The sequence below is a fragment of the Anopheles merus genome, chromosome 2R, assembly GCF_017562075.2.
Source record: "Anopheles merus strain MAF chromosome 2R, AmerM5.1, whole genome shotgun sequence".
In the NCBI taxonomy this organism is placed as follows: Eukaryota; Metazoa; Arthropoda; class Insecta; order Diptera; family Culicidae; genus Anopheles; species Anopheles merus.
The window spans coordinates 41,204,378-41,227,669 of NC_054082.1; the positions used below are offsets into that span (position 1 = coordinate 41,204,378).

General features: G+C 45.8%; 1 protein-coding gene and 1 long non-coding RNA gene across 4 annotated transcripts in view; one reads left to right on the forward strand and one right to left on the reverse strand.

The window, feature by feature from the left end:
- Positions 1-871: 871 nt before the first annotated feature.
- LOC121589484 lies at positions 872-2,008 on the reverse strand. The gene is made up of 3 exons (XR_006004314.1): positions 1,792-2,008; positions 1,510-1,648; positions 872-1,422 (listed from the first exon to the last, which is right to left on the reverse strand). It is a non-coding gene; the product is annotated as an uncharacterized LOC121589484 (long non-coding RNA).
- Positions 2,009-2,102: 94 nt separating this feature from the next.
- The window catches only part of LOC121589482 (ABC transporter G family member 23), a 44,922-nt gene continuing 23,732 nt past the window's right edge, over positions 2,103-23,292 (forward strand). For 2 of the 3 annotated variants that reach the window (XM_041908426.1, XM_041908427.1), the window contains exon 1: positions 23,008-23,140. Coding sequence is in view for 1 of the 3 variants with exons in the window: in XM_041908425.1 (XP_041764359.1) it covers positions 3,606-3,769 (164 nt within the window). In the remaining 2 variants the exon portion in view is untranslated. Of the gene's footprint in view, positions 2,231-3,370; positions 3,770-23,007; positions 23,141-23,292 lie in introns of those variants that run through there. The other variant, XM_041908425.1, reaches the window with a different exon arrangement.

Consider the following 23,292-nt stretch of genomic DNA (forward strand, 5'->3'; position numbering starts at 1 on the left):
TTAACAAATGAATCATAAAAACATACAATCTGTAGCTTCTTTTGGAAGCTCCCAATAACTCACTCATTGTAACTCAGGCTATACATCTCTTATACGAAGCAACAGTTGGTCGAAAGCAGTTGGAATGTTGAGCTACAGCTTGCACAGGAATGTTGGTTGTTGGCGAAAACTAAATGCATTCTGTAACAAAATGCGAAGTACGATCTCGTCTAACCGACAGCACCAGCCAAGTGGTTTTCGTTGTGCAATAGACGAGGTCAACAAAAACCGGGTAGGATATAAGCGAGATACACCAGCTTAGATTTCTTGCAGGTTTGCTGCTCCTCTCTTCTGCTAAAAAATTCTCCTCAATGTTTACGGGAAGAAGTGAGAGAGATTGGTGATCGCGTATAACTTGTGATGCCCTCTCTACTATGAGCGTGTCGAGCAAGATCGGGTTGAAGAAGGCGTGCGGTGTGTACGTACCCGAAGTGCCTCGAGTTTGCCCCGTGTCACGTAACACGGAAGACGCAACCGAATCGACTGTTGCTGGATGCACTTGCATTTCACCCGTCTCATGTACGCATGTACCTCCCGCAAGTGCGTTGCGATCGAGCGACGATTATGGTGGTAGCGACGAATGAACCGTACACGCCGTACACTGTGGACTGCAATCAAATTGGAGAAACAAAGGGGGAGGAGAAGAAATGGTCGTATCGGTAAAACAACGAATCCGCCCAGCTGGATCGACGATGCCCCGACGGCCGCTCTATCTCGGACCTTTGCCGGCATATTTACAATTAAACGCATTTCTCACGCATGCCTGCTAATTGGATCGAAGGCGCACAGCGGCTTCAGTTTATCATCTTAAAATATCGACAAGTTTCAACAACAACAACAACAAAAAACACAACAACTAAAAACGATCCCAACGAACAACGACAACAACGCAGATTGTATTGGCGATGCGAAATAATCGATACATAATTGGAAACATTCGATCGGTAGGGGTGGGGGCTATCGTTTCGGTGTTTGTATCGTAACGATTCCTGTAGATTAAAGGTTCACGGTCGAAGAACGATGGAATGTTTTGAGCTGCGCTGTCTACCACGCAGCTTGTCCAAGGATAGCCGTGTGGCATCATACAGATCCGTAGCGCAGTGGCATTAAATTTAGATTAGAGTGATTTCCCCGCTATCGATCGACCTCCGGCACCGGATGGCCTAAGGTGTTGTGATGATGATATGTCACACCGGTGTCGGAATGATTGCTCATTTGGCAATAAGGTCTTACCAACTGGCCGATGCAAACGGTGGTGCCATCCAACCGTGAGGATGTGTTAATTATCACTCACGTTGGAAGTGTGGAAGATGGAAGCAAATTTGCAGGAGATCTTCTAGCGTATATGGATCGTGCCGGAACGCAAGGTCACCGCAGCACACGCTAGAAAGTGGAACCGATTAAACAAACAAACGGTGATTGCCTAAATTGTGTGTTGCATTGGACGAGGAAAAAAGGCAGGTGACAAACCTTTTGTGTGTGCGTGTGTGTCGACAACCTCGAAATGAGTGCATCGGTGGAGACGCCCTCCCGTAACTCCTTTCGTCCCAGATAAGATCCTAACGTCCTTTGTTTGCCTCACTAGTCGAAAAGCTCCCTTGGTTGGAGGCTATTGGGGTGAATCAAAATAATTAACTCCTATTTTTTAAATGACTGTCTTTACCATCATATTAAAAAAAAAGATGTTTTGATCGCCTTTTGATCGCCGCACACTAAAATACAATAAAATATGCTTAAAAAAAGCCTGCTTACATTGCCGCTGCATTAATGCACCAATCGTAATGCATGATTTGCTGATGTTTTAGATTTGTTTTTGCTTTGCTAAAGCCGCTCCACCACCACCGCCTGCTTGATTACGTTAGGGTGCAACTCACGCATGTACCGCGTGTGCGAGCGCCTTCCCGCCGATGAACTTCAACGACGATGGCTACGACGACGACGACGACGATACGAAACTGAGCACCGTCGGCCGACCGACCGACGGGGACTTTGACGCAGCTCGAACGAATGCTCGATCTCCACCCGGGGAGCCCTGGGCCCTGGTTTATTGCGTTTCTAGTCGCCGTTGGTGAATGAAGTGTTTTCCGTGCCCTGCATCGAACGTGTATCGACTCTCGCGGTACGACTTTTCTACGTCCCTATTTTGGTGGTCGTGTGTGTAGTGTGTGTTGTACGGAGTAGTGTGTAAAAAGTAAGTTGCAGTGTGTGTTGTTACAGCAAATCATTTGGCACGGTTTTTTGGATGCTTTTTTTCGGGCTGGGTTTGCTTTGTGGAACAGAAAGTGTCTAGAAAAGATCGTGTGCGATCGCGAGAGGAAGTTTAGCGTTTCTCGTCTTAGGCCTGGGGCGGGCGGATTGGTGCGTTCGGTGGTTGAGCAGCTTTAGAGAGACCAAGGTGTGAGAGAAGCCCGAGCCAAGGCAAGAGATTGGGATGAGTGCGCGATGGCATTTCTTCGGAGGGTGAAAAGAGAGCCCGCTGCTGCGAGTCCGTGAACTTGAGCTGAGCGCTTACCAGTGACCGAAAGCGGGCCAAGAGAGAAGACACAACGCAAACGGTGCAACGGCAGTAAAACAAAAATCCCCATCCGATACAAAAGAAAGTGAGTGCAGACGTTGAGCAGTGCAGGAAGGGTAAAAGCTCCTACGGCTTGGTGCTGCACACACCACCGTACAGCATCACGGCACGCAAAGAGGTTACACTTGAAAGAGCGGTTTTCGGTGTCAAGTGAGTCACTACCCGCATTCCCCCAAAAGCTGCACGTTGCACTTTTGCAGCATCTCTCAGAAATTGGGACGAAAACCCGCTGCTGTTCGTACGCCGCTGTTTTTGTAATTATTTCCTTATTTAAATTTGCCATTTTATAGCTAAAATTTGACGTTTTTCTGACGTTCACTATGTGCCGGTAAAAAAATGCTATGGAAGCATTGAAAACGTATCGTTCGTGCCACCGTGACCGTGAAGACTTCAACGATCAAAAACGATACGAAAAACTTAACAAGCGACGAACCTCACAAGCACGCACGCGTTCACAGGTTGAGTGCGCCCAAAAGTGAGAACGCAAAACAGAAACTAAGACATCTTCCAAACGCAAGTCATTGGCACAAAAAGCTCTCTCAATATTTCTCTCTCTCCCTCTCTGTCTCTCTCTCTCTCTCTCTCTCTCTTGCTGGTTCGTTTGTATACCGTTTTTCTTCGTTTCGACAACACGGTGGTTGGTGTGTTGGTGTGGACTTTGGAAGCCGAACCAGTCCGAATTAAAATTCGTTGTTTGCTTTCAACATTGTGTACTTTATTTCCATGTTTTTTTCTCGTCGAACCAACCCATTCTAGGCTATTGAAGGATTGTGAAGATTTTACCAAACAAACAAACAAAAAAAGTGTCCAAATCGCAAACAACCGCGAACAGTCTCAGCTAAGCAAGCAGAGACGTTCGGGTGAGCCGCAAGCTTAAAGCCGGACGAATCCAAGTGTGTGTGTGCGTGTGTGTCTGTGGATTCACGCGTGTGTGTGATTTTATTTGGTCGGCAATACGTGTTGATAAGTGATTAGCTAGAAAGGGTCAAGGATGGCCACCGCAACGCAGCAACCGGCGGACACAGCAGCCCCAACGCAACCGCCCGGGACGCAGCCACAGCAGGCTGAGGAGGGTTTGGGCGCGATCCGGCCCAATCTGGACAAACGCCGTATCCAGCGAATGTTCAGCTGGACCGCCGACTCACCCGCAGTAACGTAAGTAGTCGCTTTTTGTTCTCTTTACTAGCACATACTATCATCCTTCAGCGAACCAGTTTGCAATACGATTGGTCGTCCCGCACTGTGACGACAGGGATGATTAGCGAGATGGGTGGGTTGCTGAGCCTTATGGCATCCCGGGGTTCAGGATGTAAATGGGGTCAGCACACGAGCGGTCCACAATCTTGCCCGCGTCATCTAATGAGCCGAGTTGTTGGTGGGCTGCCCCGTCCGTGACCCATGCATCTCCCAACAGTTCATTGCGATCGACGCGCAAAGCTACCATTAATGAGCGCCATATCAATCAACCTGCACCGGGGTGCTCCGCCCCGGCGCGCCCTAAGGGTCACTCTCCGTCGGTGGGGAGGCAATGCGGCATGACAATTTGTCGCCATGCCAATGCGTTGTTCGGGCGGGGAAATCATTCTTAACATTACAGCACTCTTAGAATCATTGAGAAACATTGAACCGTTTGCTGTGCATATTAAATTTAAAGGAAGGAAAAAAACAACTGATTACACAGGCCAAGATTTACGTCAATTCACTCGCTCTTCCCCTTACACACAATAGCGATCATGGTTGGACGCTTCTTTTTGGATGTGTCTGAGTTTGTGCCTGAGTATTTTTGGGAAGCAAGAGAACGCAATCAGAAAAGTAAAATATTGACGTTTAAGCAAAGGTGTGTCCGTCCCCTCAAAAGAAGGCTTTTATGTTCGTTTCGCATACATCTGGTGACGATTGCTCGCTCGTGTCGCGTTGTTTGCTAATGCCGGTTTGTGAGCCGTGGGTGAGCTTCATGCAGGAGGGTACTGGGTGTATTTGGCTACGCTAGACACTTTGCGTCCAATCGATAGCGTGCACTAGGGAGGGCGTATGTATGCTCTCTCGCTAAAATAGCTTTCTACTGCAGCTACACTTTCACTAAACCACTGTCACGTTTCTAGCCGTTTGCCGGTTTGCTGGATCGAGGTTTTGTCTGCACTCCAACGCGTATGGTACGATATTGTTCGCGTGATCCACTTGCTTCCTTGCTTTAAAATCCTTTAAATCGAACAATAAATGAAGCGATTCAAGTAGCCAAAGCTCTTCACGCTCATTACGGCGTCAGGTAGCGCACACAATATCTTCCCCCAGCAATTAGAGCTACACGTTTGATTGTGTGCAATCATTGAACCTGCTGCTCGGTGACCGATCAACACCTTGTGCCCCTTAGCCTTGCCTTCTTAATGTTATCTTCTCGCTTTTTTTCTAAACAATAATTACTACTTCATGGCGACGGTGCGCAACATGCAACGTTTATTGATTCGCCCAGGAGACGAACGAGAAGGTATGTGATGTTCATTAGTGTGGTGCTGCTGCACCTCGCCCCCCCCCCCCCCCCAGCTCCCTTGACATTCGTAGCGCGAGTGACCTCGCCACCGAAACCATCCGGTCCGTAGACGCGACCGTAATCTAAGCTATCGCAGCCTTCGAATCGATAATGTCGCTAGGGTCGGTTTGTTGTACCACGTTACCACGGCACCGTTGGTTCCGAAAGTGTCAAATCAACCGACTCGTGCTGTTCCCCACGGCTGAAGGTTGAGATTTTCTCGACAGAAACAAACAACCAAAAGATGAAAAAAAAAACTTCCTGCCTCAAAACTTGTTTCGCGCCGTTTGAGTTGGTCAAGCGACAGCTGTTTTTGGGAGGTTGTTGCTTCGCCACCCGGTGACGGGAAAACCGGATCTGCTGTTTTAGAATAAATTTAATAGCACTTTGATGATAATGGTGTTACGCAATCCGTTTGATAATGGCTGAGAGAGAGAGAGAGAGAGAAGTGGTTATACAAACCCGTTCTCCTTCTAATCTACCAAAAAAGGGTATTGATTTGCATTGCCCGTTTTTGTGGTGTAATTTTGCGCTGTGGTTGTTTCTTTTTTTGTGTGCAATAAATCACACGGATATAGACAATTCCAGTGTCCAGCGCCCGGTAGAGCTGTAATTAAACTCGAGTGGCTGTTAGTTCACGACACCACTCATATAAAAAACCTCTCAACCGTTCCACCATTCGGCTGCCATCGAGGCTATTAACTCGTCTCAATGCCATGATGATCCGGCTGGACGAAGTTTTGCTGAAAAGCTCGGAAAATTTGGTTTCCGCCGTTAATTGTCTTGGACCGATTCATCCCAAACCACGCGAGCCCCAACACCGATGCCACTCGTCGTCGTTTCCGCATGTAGTGTGGATTTTCTACAACTCAAGATGTTTGCTGTGTAACGCTGCCCGCGATCGCGACTGCTTGTGTGCGTGTTACAGCACGGCGAGCGGGTCGCACACGTGTACAACACGGGCTGCCCGACAAACCGCACGTCGTTCAAGTTCAAGTTGACCATCGAAAACTCGATCTCCCTGCTCGCTGTTATCGACCTGCCGAAGTAGTTGTCATTGGGCTGGCTGGTGAGCTCCATCTCCCCAGCCCAGCTACCTACGCACACTGCGTTGGGAAGCGCTTGCGAATGTGGCCACCCCACCACCGTCGATGCTCGCGCGCGCACCAGTGGCGGAAGCTCGAACCTGACCTTACGACAAACAGATACAACACTGGCCGAACAGACACAGAGATTGGAATGAGATAGGACCTCTCTCAGGTTTGTGGAACACGTGTCTAGCACGAAGTAGAATTTTATGCCACCCATACATTTTGGGGATTAAAATAAAGGCTCTGAAATAAACGTAATGCTCCGCGCCACGAGAAGTCATTTAAACCGTGGTGCCATACATTCCGATGATTCGTTTTTATGCAAATTCCATCCGTAATAAAAGTCTCGCGGAACGTCCGCGCGAGGAGCCGGTTTTCTGTTCACATTATTCGCCGGTCAGGCAACGGTATTTCATGTAGGAACAAACATCATCTTTCCAGTTGAAGCAATCTTTGGACCTAGAACATGAACTAGAATAATAGTTTGAGCTTTTTCTGTAGACAGAAAGACTCCCTGCTACATTTTAGTAACAAGTAAACAATCTGATGAATCACCAGTATGGCAAATTTAAAAACAAAACAACAACAACATTAATCGCCGGAAGTGAGCTTGAACTAGTTTGGGTTCATAATTAAGCATTGATTTTTTTGCACCCTTGGAAAACGGGATTATTTGAATTTAATTGAGTTTAAACTATGGTATTGTTGACGTTTTAAAATAACAATATTAAGCTGACTTGCTTAATAGGTTCAATCCCTGTATCAACGGCTGACTATCCGGCCGCGTGGTACGTAATACATCTATAACGCCAGTACATCGGCATTTTCATGTAACTTGCTAAGCCAAACAGAAGAAGAAACTGGCTAGTTCGTATTTCATCTTTACATTTACATTTTAAATCTATTCTAAGTTTTCCGTTGCGTCACCAAAAGGTTCGTCGCTTAAAATTGCATGCAGCATTGCAATCTTTTGTATCGCACATTGCACGCAACGTTCGCTAAGTCGCGGCGCGCCATTTGTTGCAGTTGTTTTTATGCAAGATTGCATACAATGTGAGCTTTGTGTGCTTGAACGATTTGTATGTGTGTGTGTGTGTGTGTGTTGGTGAACTGCTCGCTTTTCGTTGCTGCTCGAAAGCTTTGCTGAAACTTTTCGAAAGAAAAAGCGAAAAACAAGCAGAAGTGAAAATAAAAAGGTCAAAACGAAGCAATAATTTGGTAGATGGAAACAAATCTTAATTTCATTCGATTTTTAGCGTTTTCTTGAAAATAAGCTGACCTTTCTCGGCATATTATTTCACCAGTTCCGCGTTCAATCCATCTACTTCGTCCGCATGCTTTCTAATGATCGTTTAAGGATCGCGAAGGTAATGAGTCATTGAATCTGCAGAGGCAGAATTCGATTGTTTCGAGGCACCGAACGGCCCGGTGCTTGATGATTTGACGTCAGTGGCTGCGCCGGCAGAAGTTTAATGGCCAGACGTGTCGAATTTGGAATTCACTTACGCGTAGCACTCGCGCCATCAGACACCTTGGACGTCATTATTTAGGGAAACCTGCACACCAGAAGAGTGTTAATTGCGATTGTTTTTTGTTGTGGGGTTCATTGCGGTGTAAATGTACTGTTTTAATTACTTTTGTCATCAGTGTAGCTCCAAATATCAATTCAATATATTTGCAATACAATCTAGAATGAATTCCAAACAATTACTACTAATCGGTTTTAAATTCAACTAGAGCTGCAGCTGCATGGACAACGTTTAGAGCATTTTGCCTGCTGGTTCCTCTATTGTTGTATCTTTCAGCCCGATTCTCCAACGATCGAATCGAACTCGTCACAGAGGTGCTGGTGTTGCGAAAATAAAAAGTGCCATACCACCAGATAACCGCGTTGCGTAACAGTTATGCCGATTTGCCACCATCGTCAGGGTAGATCCCATCCCGTTCCTCTTGCTTACCCTCTGCATTACACCCCGGCTAGGTGTGTGTGTCTCTGTCGATTTTCGTCTGTCTTCAAGTTTGTCACAGCGGTTAGTGTACCGATTTCGGTGATATAATAAGCCACAAACTTCTTCTTCTATGATGGTGCGATCCTACCTAAGCGGTTGAAAGATGTGTGTGTGTGTGTGTGTGTGTGTGTGTGTTCCGTGCATCTGTTTAGCAGCGAATAGCTGCTGTGTACGAATTCTATTGGCTGTTTGCGATCATCGCGTTTAATAAACAAACAAACAGACTTCATGACGTAGCACTCCCCGATACAGCATGGCGTACATGCATTTAAGGGTTTATGGACACGCAACCGGTTGCGTTACATGAACTTTGAGTGCAGTTCGTCCATGATGCTGTGTGGATTACGCACGGACCTCAGCAACGCAGTTTTAGAAGGAGTCACGCACACGCACAAAACAACAAACCGTTGCAGTTGTCATCGTGAAATCAAAAACACATTAAAAAGCAATAACCAAGGGTTAAAATGATTCCCCTTACAAACATAGGCACCACACCTCGGAATCGAAGTGAATCCAAAAGCTTCCCTCGTGTGTGTGTGTGTGAACAGCCCCAAACAGAGACGCAGCACGGAAATCATCAAATTGAGATCAGTCGGTCTGTCGGTTTGTCGGTCAACCGATTGACCGCATCAGTTTTCATCAGCTGGCTGGGAATGCTGTAGGGTGTAGATGTATGTGTGTGTGTGTTGTTGGTGCGCCTTCCTTCACTTTTTGTCGCGTCTTGGGTGAACGGTTGGGCCGAGCGTAAGTGTGTGACGTTTACATAATTCCCGGGTCTCCAGGTCAAACTGAACCGCCCGAACCGAACCGAAAACCACCGATCAGGTTACTCCGGTTTTGTGGATAGGGTGTGAGTGTGTTTGCGCGTCGTGCCCAGGGCACAGAGGGGCCGGCAGACCGCGGTGGTGGAAGTTTTGGCGCTTTTCGGGCAGTCCGACTTGGCCTAGTGCGCTTTCGTCTGCCGTGACACTTTCGTTTTCCTTTGCCACTCACACACACACACACACAGCAGACTCTTCGCAGACTCCAGGGCCTTTCTCTCTGTGTTGGGAAGAGACAGGGCAGGAAGAGGGAACCAAGAGATGAATAAATAACCGTGCATAGCCACGCACCGTGTGCAGAGCACAACACGCGACGGTCAATGGATTTTGATGCCAGGCCAGTCACGAGTGTTGAGGTGGGCTACTTCTCTTCGGGTTTTTTGTTTGGTATTGATGCTGTTGCTATTATTAATGACACACATTTCTATTTTATTTCTTGTTTTCCGTAAATAGCGCTCGTCGTCTCACTTTCTTATGCGGCTACCCACGTGCGCGCGTTTGCCGCGTCCAAATAAATATCTTTGTTGATTGCCTTTTTATGTTCGTACTCCAACTGTCTTGCAGCTTCGTCGGTATTTGTGAGCTTTGTGGCAGAATTAACCTCCAACGCATGTTACTTTGTTTACGCTGCACTAAGCGTCTTGGCTAGAGGACTCCTCGTGCACTTTTCACGCACATACAGTCGCGCTCGGCTAAGCTTGGCGCTGGTTTTTTCCCACTCTCGGTTTTTGCATTGACCGGTGGTTGATTTAGCTGACGAAATTAGATTATTTAACGCAGTGTGCGCTGTAGCACCGGGGGAGGTAGGGGTGTAAGAGAAGCCCCTCCTCTTACCCGCACATTGAAGCTTGGAGGTGTATCGGATTTGTCAAGGTGTTGATTACGCACCACCACACGCCACCACGGCTATCACTGCAGGCTACTGAGTTTTCACGGACTGCAAGACTGTGCGTGTGTGTGTGTTAGTTTGTGGGGGGCAACAGTGCGTTTCTGAGCTGCAGCAGCGCCTGAAAAGTGACACACACACACACCCATTCACCGGCGGCCTGCTGTGGTAAAAGTTTTCATTTGCCCCCGTTCGGTCCGTTGGTCCCGCTTATGTCACTCCGGCCGTCCATTCGGTCGGACATTCTTTTGCTTCGGGTGAATACCCAGTGGGCCGTTGCAGTGCGGTCGCGGATTTGGGTCAGTTTTTTGAGTGTTTCACTTTCGGGCACGATTGGTAATTTTAATTAGCAGGTTACATTTATGCGGGTGCGCAATTACACGGTGAGATTAATTCCTTCGGACTGTAATTCCTGAATTTATTTCGTGAGATTTATTCCAAAAGTAGCCTGGTTGGTGAATTGAGGAGAAATTATATTTATGCTTACAGTATTATACAAAATTCTGTTCCATTTTGAAGATACTAAAAATAATCACGGCAAACCACTTGCACCTTTGCACGCTGAGTCAGATCACTGACCTTTACAAATTCGATCTACTTAAGAAAAGGTAGATTGAAAACAGATGGAAGGAGCAAAAAAATCTCGCACCACCTGTTTTGCGTCACTTCATTTTCTTTCGCTCGCTGATTCACCTGTAAAACGCTGAGTCACGAAACTCGTCACTAATTAACCTTGCCTTGGGTACTTCCGCCAGCTTAAGGATACAGTAAAGTGTTGTCGGAGTTTGTTTTTGTTCTACTCCTGTGATGAAAATTTCTTCATTAATAGTTTGCGTCTCAAGGAAGGGCACGTGTACAGAGGAGTTGCTTTATTAGTGATACTCGTAAAAGAAGTTAAAAAAATTGCTAACCATTTTCAACCAGGTGTGCAACTTGCGTATCAATGACGAGTATGTGTTAATGGAAACGCATTGTAGAATGGCTCTTAGAAGTATTAAAAGATAAAAAAAAAACCTTGTTCCATTAAAAGCAGCAGTTTACATCTAGAGCACTTTTGGTATTTTTTTATACTTAATGATACACTTAATGTCTTAGGCAGACGTCCAAAGAAACCGAAATAAAACATCAATATTATTTTTTGGTATGAAGTAATTGAATAGAATTTTTTTTACATGACATCTTTTTTGCATTATACTAAACGGGTTTACAGATGTTACTTATTTATTTAAAATTAAACCCACAACCATACTTAAACATGTTTTCACGGGGTTTTGTTGAAACCGTGAGTATTCTGATACCTATTGGAAAAAATGTGCAATTAATTCTACTCAAATCTAATTTGAATGCTAAACAAAGCTCTGTTCAAACGATCGACAAGCTATACTGCTGTAAAGATCCGGATCACCGTAGGACAAACATTAAGTCTCTCAGGATTTTTTTAGTTGATAAACAGCCTTTAATGAATAGACATTCGAGGATACAGGAATTGTAAACCGAAAGTTAGAAAAATAAAACAAACCATATTAATTAGGATACTACAATGAAAGTTTTGTTAATTTATTGCAAAAACCCCATTTTAATGCCTTACAATGAGTGCAATTAAAAAACTAAGGTTTGATAATCAACTAGTTTAACCAGGGCTCAGACACGTTGATGGTAAATCGCAAGAATAATGAATATAAAAACTCCAATTTCAATGGACAATATTCAAATAGCACCAACCAAAACTATTGTTTTATTTTACTATTTTGATCCAAGTTCATACCCTTTCATTAACTGAACATCTGATCTCTTCATATATCTTAATCAGCTTCCATTAGCATAATGCACATTTATAAAAAGATTGCACCTAGATCAAATTCTTATCGACTATCCAATCAAGGAACGGATCATCCGATTGGTTAATGACATCCTATTGGGAAATGTACGTCCAGAGATAACTTATGACGATAGTGTACCTTTGCTAGTGATTACACAGTCCCTGAGGCAGCTAATGCATGATTAATGAACAACTTCTGGTCCTGTCCCCATGTACGCTAGTTATTTAATTTTTTTTTCGGATAAAAAGTAGTCAATGTTCCACCTTCGTAAAACGCTGAATAAATCATACAAACATCCCAGCTGATAGAACATTAAAGTGTGGCCCATGCCCATGCGTGGCACTAGCTACGTGCTTCAGGAAGGTTTACCGATTGATAAGCGAAAGGACAACGTTGACGCGTTGGGAATACCCCCGCAGCAAATCGATACAATCGAATCCAACCCGGTCCGTTCGTTGAACTAGCCGCTTTATGAATATTACATCACAACCTCTCTGTTGTTTTTTTAGCTTCCCACCGTCCCCAAACGCCATCACTCATAAGCGTGGCGGTACAAGCAGAAATTAGGTCGAGGACACTAACGCTTACTCTACAGCAACGACAATCGACAAAAAGCAACGTTCCTCCGTCACTTAGCAGGACGTTAAACAGGCCAATGTATTGTTTTTGGGATCGAAGCGCGGGAGCGAGGGGTCGTTCGAGCGTACCGCGTTTTGTACGCCCGGGGGATGTACTGAAACCCTCCCTTTCATCCTTTTTTAAAGGGCTCCGCCACAAACAATCAGTTTGTTTACGTTGAACGGGGGGGGGGGACTTATTTGCCCGCTAAAAACGAACCAATCCCACGTTGGGGACTTGGGCACATTTAGTCGGACGATGCACCGAAGCCATGATGATGATGCTTATTAAACTGCATCTTTCGGGGACCGAAAGACGTTCGGGGCTGGCGTGATAGAAGCTTGCGTAACAGATTGCCTTTCCGCAGTGCCTGCCGCGGGGATCGTGAAGGGAACCATATATTTCGAAAGGCAAAAGCACAAACTTCTGGACTCCTGTGAAAACTGCCGGAGAAAGGCTGGGACCTGAACGGGTGCGTTGTGTGTGTGTGTGTGTGTGTGTGCGCTTTTTTGTTTGGTTTACTTGGGAACGACACTCTGCATCGTTCGCTCTATCGATTATGAGCGGCAATACGACGTCGCTTTGCCTTTGCTCATCGAACTGGCCAGACCGTATCTGAAGCTCGACAAATAGAAGCCATGGGGAATGTGTGTGTGTGTGTGTGGCATGGTTTACGACCAGGTACGGCACACGCGGTCAGCTCACACGCGACAAGAGCACCATGTGCGCGCGGGCTACGATTACGTGCGTCGCGGCGTTGGCCGGTGGTCTTTTGCAATTCTTTTCCTCGGTAGGCGAAGCATCTCGCTCGCCACAAACGTGTGGTGAAACGAAGGCAAGGAGAAGCGGGAGGAAATGCGCAACCAGTGACACGAAAGCGAAAGCCTCCTCCCCCTCCGCAATCGAGCAGTCGGTCAACAATTTGTATTTGTACGAAACGTTGGTATCTCTCCCTTCTTTCAGCCACGGTAACTGTTTTTTCATGCTTGGTAACTTCCTTCCAAAAGTATGCAAACTTTATCAAATATGCGACAAGTATTTGCTTTGTCTGTGTTTTTGTGTGCCCTTGCCTGTGTGTGTGTGTGTGTTGCCATGAAGGTCAATTTTTGCGATCGACATGAACAAAGATTGGCCTCCTTCTACTAAAGATCCGCACAGGATGTCACAAAAGTTGATTTAATTTGGAAGAGTTACCGAAGGAATTAGAAATGTCTCTGCTTTACAGCAAAACTATCGAGTGATATCTCTCTCTCACACTCCTCTAAACCTCCACCACACACTCGATTCGGCTTGATCGAGGTTTCGTAAGACCGTTTGAGTTCGCTTTGTACTTCGCGAGACGAGGTTGGGTCATTTTTGGCGTTTTCAATTCAGTGCTGGAATGGGCCCGATGTGTTTTGTTTGATGTCGTTTCCACCCACACCCAACCCAAACAACGCTGCGCTGACCATTAAGACGTTACCGAAACGTTACCAAACGCCCGCACGGTTCGGCCGATGTTTGAGGATGAGAGGTTTACGCCGAATTAGAAAACTCAAACGCTAGACCGTGCAAACTGGCGCGGTATGGTTCGGCACCCCCCGCGAAACTGGGTCGATTTTCAACCATTTTCCTTTTAGTGATATCTGCCACCCTGCACCTTCACTGACTGCTTCTATCGCTTTGGAAGAGTGATCGTTGCAACAGTGACGTCGGCGTGAGTTGCTGACAGTTATTGACGATAGGGGAAAGGATTAATGGTAATGAAAAATGTCTACCGGGCGAAATTTACGATTGTAAACCTCAACTCCAACAGGTCCTAATTCCATCATGTTGAATATGGTTTAATGGTTTAAGCATTTCATATTAAACATCATGTTGTTAGCAGGACCCAAAACACTAGTGAAAACTATTTAATAGTCTCAATTCAAGCTAATCTTCAATTAAGTTATGTCTACTGAAGAATGCATTTTTGAATTATCTAGCCTCGATTTCTCTTTACCTCGAGTAGTAGGATTAAAGTATTAAATAATGATTAATCTTTCATGAAGCATTGCGACACTCAGCATTAGAATGATCCCAACATTCCAGCGTTTCTTTATTGCTATAAAGCGTTCACAGCTGCACACGCTTTGTTTACTAATTATTCCTGAAGAGATCCAATCAAGTGTAAGGATAACAATGAAACAAAGACTAACAGGCAATAATTTCTTATGAATGCAGCACTGAAATGGTTTGTCAGTATCATTGATTCATAATACCGCATTGTTTACAAAATTAAAATAGACAGAACTATGTTAATAGATATGTAAACCGATGTAGAAAAATGTCTGAAACAAAGCATTTTACTCAGTTTTGCTCCAACCCCTGCCCGGTGGTTGCAACGAACTGCCTTGTCCTTTACTCACTCACCGTGGCCATTGTCGATCAAGCTGTCATAGGGATTCAATTTGTCACATCATCTAAAACGGAATAAACCAGCCGGGCCGGGTCGTAAATACGCGCCAGCAGATAATGAGAACCAGATATCTGCGACTGTCGTCGACGGTTGCAATCGTCATTCATTTGCGTAAAAAAGGGGGCACACAGAAAGGGCACAGAGTGATGGCGATGAGGGCATTGGGCGGCGGCGATCCGAGTAATCAAACAAGAAGGTCAAGCTTAAGTGTCCTGGCCCGGACCCAACCGAACAAAGCCATCGAAGGCCATTTGTCATGCGGGATCCAATCAACCTCATCATCGCCACAGTGCTGCCACGTCATCAGTTGCGGTGAACCTACCAGCCCTAGCCTGCCGGCAGCGGCCTGCTCAACAATAGGCAAAGCGTTCGAGGGTAAATAGTCGTTTTTTTTCTTGTACGGGAATCACCACACAAACGTCGATTGCGACCCTTTCTTTGCTCTCTCTCTCTCTCTCTCTCTCTCTCTTTCTCACTCTCTCGTTCTCTCTCTATCTTTCTCTCTCTCTCTCTCTCGCTCTCTCTCTCTCTGTTTCTCTGTGTGTTGACTTTGGGTTAACTATATCGAGCTTTTATAAATCGGTCACGCACCGCCAGGCTCGATCGGCACAAGTCGATCGTTCAAAGAAATGGCTGTAACGAAAAAAAGTCATCCCGAGCGAATGCTACTCACAGGCGAAGGCCTTGACATTACGTAACCCGCCACACCCCGCCCCAGCCCAGGGCCCACTCATTTCCAACCCCAACAGCTTCATCTCTGGCGTGCATTCATTCATTTTTGTTGTGAGACCATACTCATCGACGACCGTTTATTGTTGTGTTACACTGCTTGGTGGTACAGTGATCCCTTCCCTGGTACTGGTACCGATTGGTGGAGCCTGGTGTTCCTCATTCCGTTGCTAAAAACACAACTCGCCGGGTGAGAAAGTCAGGGTAATTAAAACCGAATTTTCAATAACCTTTCCCCCGCGTGCGCGCAAGCGTGTTACTTCATCCACTGTCGCATGAGACTGGCTGAGGCTGACAGACTGATCGCTAAACTGTTGTACGATGTTGTGCAAAAGTGCATTGCTGTAGATATGTTGTTGTTTTGTTGTGCGGTAATAGAAAAGAGTTTATTTTGATTACACAGGTTTTTTTTTTGAAGCATTTTTTATTTTATTTTTTTCTTACATAAAATCTATTTACAGTTTTAGTTTAGCGAGTTTCAGTTTTACATTAATTATCTTTTGTTGCTTCTAATTCTAAATCATAAGATCTATTTTTTTGGCAAAGTGTATTTTAGAGGCTTTCTGTCCAGTTCATTTCAATATCCTTGAGTTGAAGTTCGTAGTACAACGTCGCAATTAATCCGTGGACATTTTCTCAAGCTATTAACACGTTTTTGGAACCACTAGACGATTGGAACTAAATGACGCTTTGCACCACTAGGCCCTTTCAATGTATGAAAATTGTTCGCATTGCTTGCTATCTCATAAAAAAAAAACTATCAGAAAAAGCAATTGCTTGCTATCTGAAAAAAGTTTATAAAAAAAACTGGAGGTTTCCTAATGCATTCAATGAATTATGTGTCCTCAAAAAGGATATTCCTTACTTTTTCATAGTCTTACGGTTTTTAAAAATAACCCAAATACTGACTGTTATTTTTATTTCTCTTTTCTATTATAATTAAAATAACAATCCACAAAAACAAATTTTCGATCAAATGTTTCAAAGAAGTTCAATTTACTGAATACTGATCGTTTAAAAGGTTGTTAACACGTTGTATCGAACATTTACATGCGCAGATAAACCATACATACATATCACAGTCAAATACAATACAACGTGCACAGCGAATGATGTAGAGCAAATAAGATATTTCTTATAAGATTCTTATTGAGACAGGTAAACATTGAAGACCTGTTCAACTAGCCCAACACTGAAGAAGGCAAATGCAATCTCCATTAAACGATCAATGTACAATCTTTAATTCCATGCAAAGTTTGACATAATCGATGTTACTTTGCTCACAACAAGATTATCCCTTCCCCACTAAATCCCGCTCCTGGCGCCAGAGTAATTTTATTGGAATGCTCAACGCTTCATTGTACAATCCATCCCACTCCTGACTGAAACCCAGTAGCGCACCGGCACGTCACGATCTCATCACAATTTCCAACAATTCGTCACACTCTGTCATCGAGGTAATTTGGTATTCCTTTCATCTTCGCTCCCGTGCTCCTCCACACCATGGAACCTGTTGGGCCACGAGCCACTGAGATCAAGCGAACGCCAAGCCTGCAACTTGTCGATCAAACGGTGGTCACTGTTAAACCGATCGTGCCCAGAAACGGCACAACGTGCGAAACGTGCGGCTCGCCGAAGAAAATCCTTCACCGGATTGCAACACAGCCGCGTAATTTTCCTGCTCAATGGAAAATTGATTATTCAAAGGCCATCGCCGTCTGCGAGCTGTTCAATGGAAAAAACGGAGCAGCACAGGTAGCCACGGGAGCGATGGAAAAATCGGCTCGCACTGTAACACAGATCGAGTGGCGGTAAAAAAAAAGAATTAAGCTAATGTTTGGTGTCTCTTTTTTGTTGCTGTTGCTGTAGTAGTTGTTGCCGTAGCAATTTGTACCGAGCGTTAGCAGCAACAAGAGTAGCAAAAATACGACATCCTTTCTCTTACGGCAAAGCTCGCGCGATCTAAGCGTGCCCTCCAGCTCAACGGAAGGCTTCAATTAATGCAAATCATGCCTTGGCGATCCAATGACGTACATGTCATCCCCCCCTCCCTTTGCGGTTCAATTCTAGCGCAGTGGTGGTGATGCTTGGAAAGCCCGGTTTCCCGCTCTCTTTCCCCTCCCATTCCACTGCCTTGCCATTGCAACAATTTTCGTCATCGTGGCGTTGCGCGGCGTGCGTGTGTTTGTGAGTAAGGCAGTAAGATCGAAGGTGCAAAGTACAAACCATGATACATCGTTCATCGCGTACGTCGTTCGTCATCGGATGGTAGGAAAAAACACAGCTTAAAAAACCAGTAGTGTCCAACCAACAAACAAAAAAACTGATGGAAAGATTTTACCGAGAGCAGCTGCTGAAGAGTACTTAAGGAGTTAGCACGAACCGATAGTACATATTAGTCACAAGCAAGATGCCTCGCAGGTGCAAAGCAAAGGTTGCACATCAAACCAGCTAATAAAATGTTGCTTTCCATCGTACAAATGCTACACCGGGCGGGATAACCTCCAAAACGGTACGCAAATGTGTGCACACCAAGCGCACTTTAGCAGCGAATGTCCTTGCTGGTCTTAGTTTTAACGACCCGGGTCGGAATGTCACGCAGTGCCAGCTTTCGCCACTCCGACGACGACTAATCCGACGAATCCTTTGCCGCGCTAGAAAGAGCTACAACAGCGCAAACTGCTTGTTGACAGCCAACAACGACGTTGCTGTCGTTAATCGCGCGTTGTACACGACGCTGTGCCTCGTCGTAGATTGCCGTTTTGTCCTTTTGCTAATGGGGTCCGCCATTGCTCGTAAAAACCGTGGCCATACGACCGATCAGTCGAAGACGCTGATGGCCTGGGAGGCAAACGTCAAGGACGAGCTATTGTCGAGCGGCTGCAATCACAACACCTACCACCACCCGTCGCGTGCGTTAAACGTGTGCCATTTGCTTAGCCACAGTTTTGAATTGCACTCGTAACAATGTGGTGCAAGATCCGTCGCTGACCCTTTAACGTTCCGGAGGGATCAAGTTCATGATCAAGCGGTGTGTGTGTGTATGGCACTGCACTGTCGGCCCGTGATGCGGGAGAAAGATTTCTACCGTACAAGGCACTGTTTTGAAGACGAATGTAGTAACAAAGAGGTAAACAAAGCAGCCATGCCCTCTCTCTCTCTCTCTCCCCTTTTGACGGGTGACCCTGAGCCGAAACCGACTTTCGAATAAACGCATCTGGCCGACGGATCGTGAAGGCGTAGGACGCGATTCGCATAACGCACCACCAAATTCCACCCATGCTGGAACGTAAGGAACGTATGGAAATGGCTCAATGTTACCGGGCCCGGGCGGTTTGGTGGGTTCCATTGTCTACCACGGGTATGAAGACGACGACTTCTTATGCCGGGCACGTATCGGCCATAGCCGGGACAGGGCCAATCGGTGGCACGCCACCATGCTTCGGTGTCTTGGTGAAATGTGTAGCATCATAGCGCCAATTTCGACAGCCATCGACCATGGTTCCGTTTTGGATTTGGGCGCGTGTGTTTGTGTGTCCGTAACGAGGGAGTTTGAAATTTGATTGGAACGCAACATCACCGCCATAATGATGATGATGAGCAGCGCTAATAATTCCCGAAACTCACTGTACACAGTTGGACGCGTTTTGGTATTTGGTGCCGAGTTTTTGGGTGGCAAGAGGCTTTGCGCTGACAGTGACCTTCGTCGGTCGGACTCGGTGTTGAGCAATTGAAACGTACACAGCCGTTTTGCGTGCGTAAAATACTGCTGTTGTTGCTTGTGAATGTATTTCGTGAGTCGAAATAGAAATTAGAAAAATTGGTACAGTCAGAGAAATGTTTCAAGGGCTTCAGTAGGTCCAGCAAGAAGTGAAGCTTTTACTTAAGTCACAAAATAGTTGACGACCGAGAGCAGTAGCGTATGATCGATGATTAAATTTGTCAATACAAATTTCACAAGGCAACAAATAGACATATTTTCCTTTACTAGAAGTCATTTAATTGGTAAAGTGCCTAAGAGGTAAGACTATAAGTAAGTTGTCTGCTTAATAATTTTAACTAAATCTCATACTATCCTAGTTTTAGTAAAGATCTCCTAGTCGCACAGAATTCTAAAAAAGTTTAAGGATAGACAAGTTGAAAAATATAGGAAAAGCTAAAAGCTAATTCTTGAAACTTGACGGGTCTTTTAAATCGGGAAGGATAATCAAGGAAACAAAAAGTCCACCTAAGAAAATTCAAAGCAATCTGCAAAGTTATTAAAGGTCTGTATGCATCGGAGAAGAGATTCATTCGACCCAAAGACAGTTGGTCGCGGTGGAATATACAGCAATTCACGAGCCCTAGATTTCTGCAAGGGGTGTATATTTCAACCGGTTCAAGAAAGTCTAGGGAATCAAATACACTTTTTTGGTAATCTACGGGTTTCATCGCGAAACCAAATTTGCTGATTGTCCGCTATCCATGCAACGGTATATTTCTTCACCTAATAGTAACTAGAGACATGCCGGTCATCAAAGTCATATTCCAACGACTAGAACCCCTGTAGTAAGAACAAATTATTTATTGTTGTACTTAGCTAAGTTATGTTTTTAATTTAATATATAACGGATATAACGGATATTAACAGAATATAACGGATTTAATCCAAGATTTAATTTTAAAATCAAACGTCTTTTGCTGCCATCATACCAACAACATACCAATTAGATGAAATTTCTATCGAGAATATTCCAAGATTTAAGACTTTGTTTCAATAATATTTATTTTTGTTATATTTTGATACATTTCACACCCTTCATCATGTTATTGCTAGAGATATTTGTACAAAACGATCAATAAATATTCCCAGAATAACCAAAAAGGAAGAGGAAGTTCCCAATTGTAGATTCGATTCGAGATTCGAGCTGATTTAAAGATATATACATATTTCCTCAAAATATTTCTAAGGAAATGCTATTGCAGATCGCTACAGAGTAGATATACAGCAATAATAACATAAAACAAGCAAATGGCTTCCATGCAGTTGATCTTAAATTAGCATGACATATCCATTTAAGTATCGCACCAAAGATCCACAATTACTTCCGCAGTTACATCCCGTACTGGAATCCACCCTTTTCCAGCACGTCACTGCAGATCAACTACATCCAGCTGTAAATTGAGCCTTATTTAGATCTCGTTAACTGCAATGACTAACGACGCTTCCCGGCACTGTATATAAGTTTATGGCCAGCCACTTACCATCGCTCTCCTTGCCAACATTGTCGTGTTTCGCAAATGGGCCATTCCATTACACGGCATTACATTGCAAAGATTCCCCAAGCATCCCGAGCCGCGGGTGTCCACTTGGCGCTGGTGTCGCGTGTCCATGTATTCAACGCTCACCCGACCGGAACCTGCGGTGTGCGGGGTAATTCCCAGATCCTGCCCGCGTGTCGCCACTGAAGCCGTTCGGTGTGTAAAGCTTCACAGGAAAATTATCATTCATCGTACACTACGTCAATCGTACTTGGCCACTTGTGCCTGTTTGTGCTGCACTTAACACCTTGCGGGTGGCTGTACGCGATGGGCTAGGAATGCTTGAACATTGCCCTGCTGCGCACCTTGGCGGAGGAACATCTCGATCTCTGCCTCTCTGTGTCAAGCGTTCTCGTGACGGAAGCCATGGGATGCCAATAGCACACACACACACATTTGAAGTCGCAAGGGTCAGTTCCGTCAATTGCAAACGTAAACTGCTGTCGTCAGTGTACCTCCTGTTATTGGGCTTACAAAATCAAGCACCGGAGAATGAGTGTGCTCTCGTAACGATTGAAGGATAAATCTGATGCTACGCGTGGATTTCCCACGTCCTACGCCGGTTTGGCAGTGTGTCCTGAGCGGCTCCTCTTGACTCACAGTCGCCCTGCTACTTGAGGCGTGGAATTTCTAGCACCTCACACAGCAACCGCTCTGTCGCCAACCGGGGAGAGTCGGCCGATTGGGTCAACAGTTAAAGCAGTTCAAAGGCGCCAAGGTTTGCGCGGGCACGTGGGCACCACTGTTGGTGAAATAAATTTACCCAGCCGGAAGCTCGTGTCCCTGTGGCTGCGGTGCGTTGGGGACGGGCACGTTTTTGCTCTTCTTTCGAGTGCTCCCCTCTGTGTAGTGGTCCTTGGCTGTGGCTTGTGCGCGATGCAAAACGTAAGGTTCTAACCACTTACGCCATAGAATGTCCGCCTCGCGGCCCCCCTTTTGCTCAAGTGCATCGGTGCATCGATTTAGCCGCCGATTAGATCATTACCGGATAATAGTGCACAGCACAGTGTCTGAGCACTGTTATCAAGCGCGCCACTACTTCCGGCGTACACGGTGAGCGGGTTATATTAATTCGCCCGCACAACCCCCCTCCCCCCCCCCTCCATCTAGCCAGATCGTTCTGGGTTGCTGCACGGTGGTGAATGAATCTCGCGCTCGCATCGGAACCGGTTGCACCGGACCCGGACTAGAAAACCTTCAATCTAAACCCAGACGGGCCGCACACTCGGCCGGTGCGTTCTGACCATCCGCGAGCGTCCCTGGCGTGCCGGGCGGTAAAGAAGCCTGGTAACAGTGCGCTTGCTCTCGGGGGGCTTGTATTTGATTGATTAGCGAAAAAAAATGGAAAGCGAACACGGCACGCTTTGCTTGGGCAAAACCGCAGCCCAGAGAGACACGTGAATCGTAACTTATTGGGTGTGCGTGGCTCTAATTGACCGGAATGGTTATTAAACGAGGTGATGCAAAACTGTGCCCCTGCACTGAGAGTCACACTACGAAAAAATGATGATTAATTGTATCCTAATTGCATTAAAAGGAATCATTTCAAACTAACCATTCCACTGGACAACTCTCTAACTGTCACCAAGTCCGCGCACTAGCTCAATGATTCTTTGTTCGCGCAAGCACAGCATACCTTTCCCTTCCCCCGTACGCCACTAGACAGCATACTGACAGCCCTCCTCCTACCACCCATAGATGCTGTCAGTTGGACCCATCACACACATATACACAAGCACACATAGTGGCCCGAAGTGGAGCCGAAAACACAAATGCGACAGCTGCTTGCGCCATCCTCGCGGTGGTGGCATCAACAGCAAAGCAAAGCAAAAAAACACGTCTTCTGCACTGCCCCGAAGGCGCAAAAGCACGCCGTGATCGGTCTACACGCACGCACCGTGATCGTCGACCGATCTTCAAACCTTTTTACACACCGAGAGAGAGAGAGAGTGTGAGAGAGAGGGAGAGAAATATCCGCAACTTTGTCTCGTCTTCTTCGACTCCCCACCCTGGCCGGACTGGTTCGACTAGCCATTCGGTAGAGCGAAAAGCCACCACACATAGAGAGCGAGGGAGAAAGAGAGAGAGAGAGCGGGCGTACAATTATCCGTCGTGCGCGGACGGTGCGGTCTCGGCACGGGCTGGCCTCAGCGTGTGTCGTCAGTTTACTGTTGGCCGTTCGTACTCGTGGTTGTGTTTCTGTGCGCGGTTTCTGTGAGTTTGTTGCGGCGGTCCCTTTTGCCACAAGGTGCTAAGGCAGAAGTGGTGGAGTGCAAAAGTGAAACAGGTTAGGGAGAGGATGGTGGTGGCAATCCGTGCCAGTGATTGTGCTTTTTTTATTTATTATTTGCTTATGTTACGTTCAGTCGTGAAGTGTACACCGTTTCTGATGGTTCGGGCAGATTCGTAGCAGTGATGGTGATTTTTTGAAGGATTTAT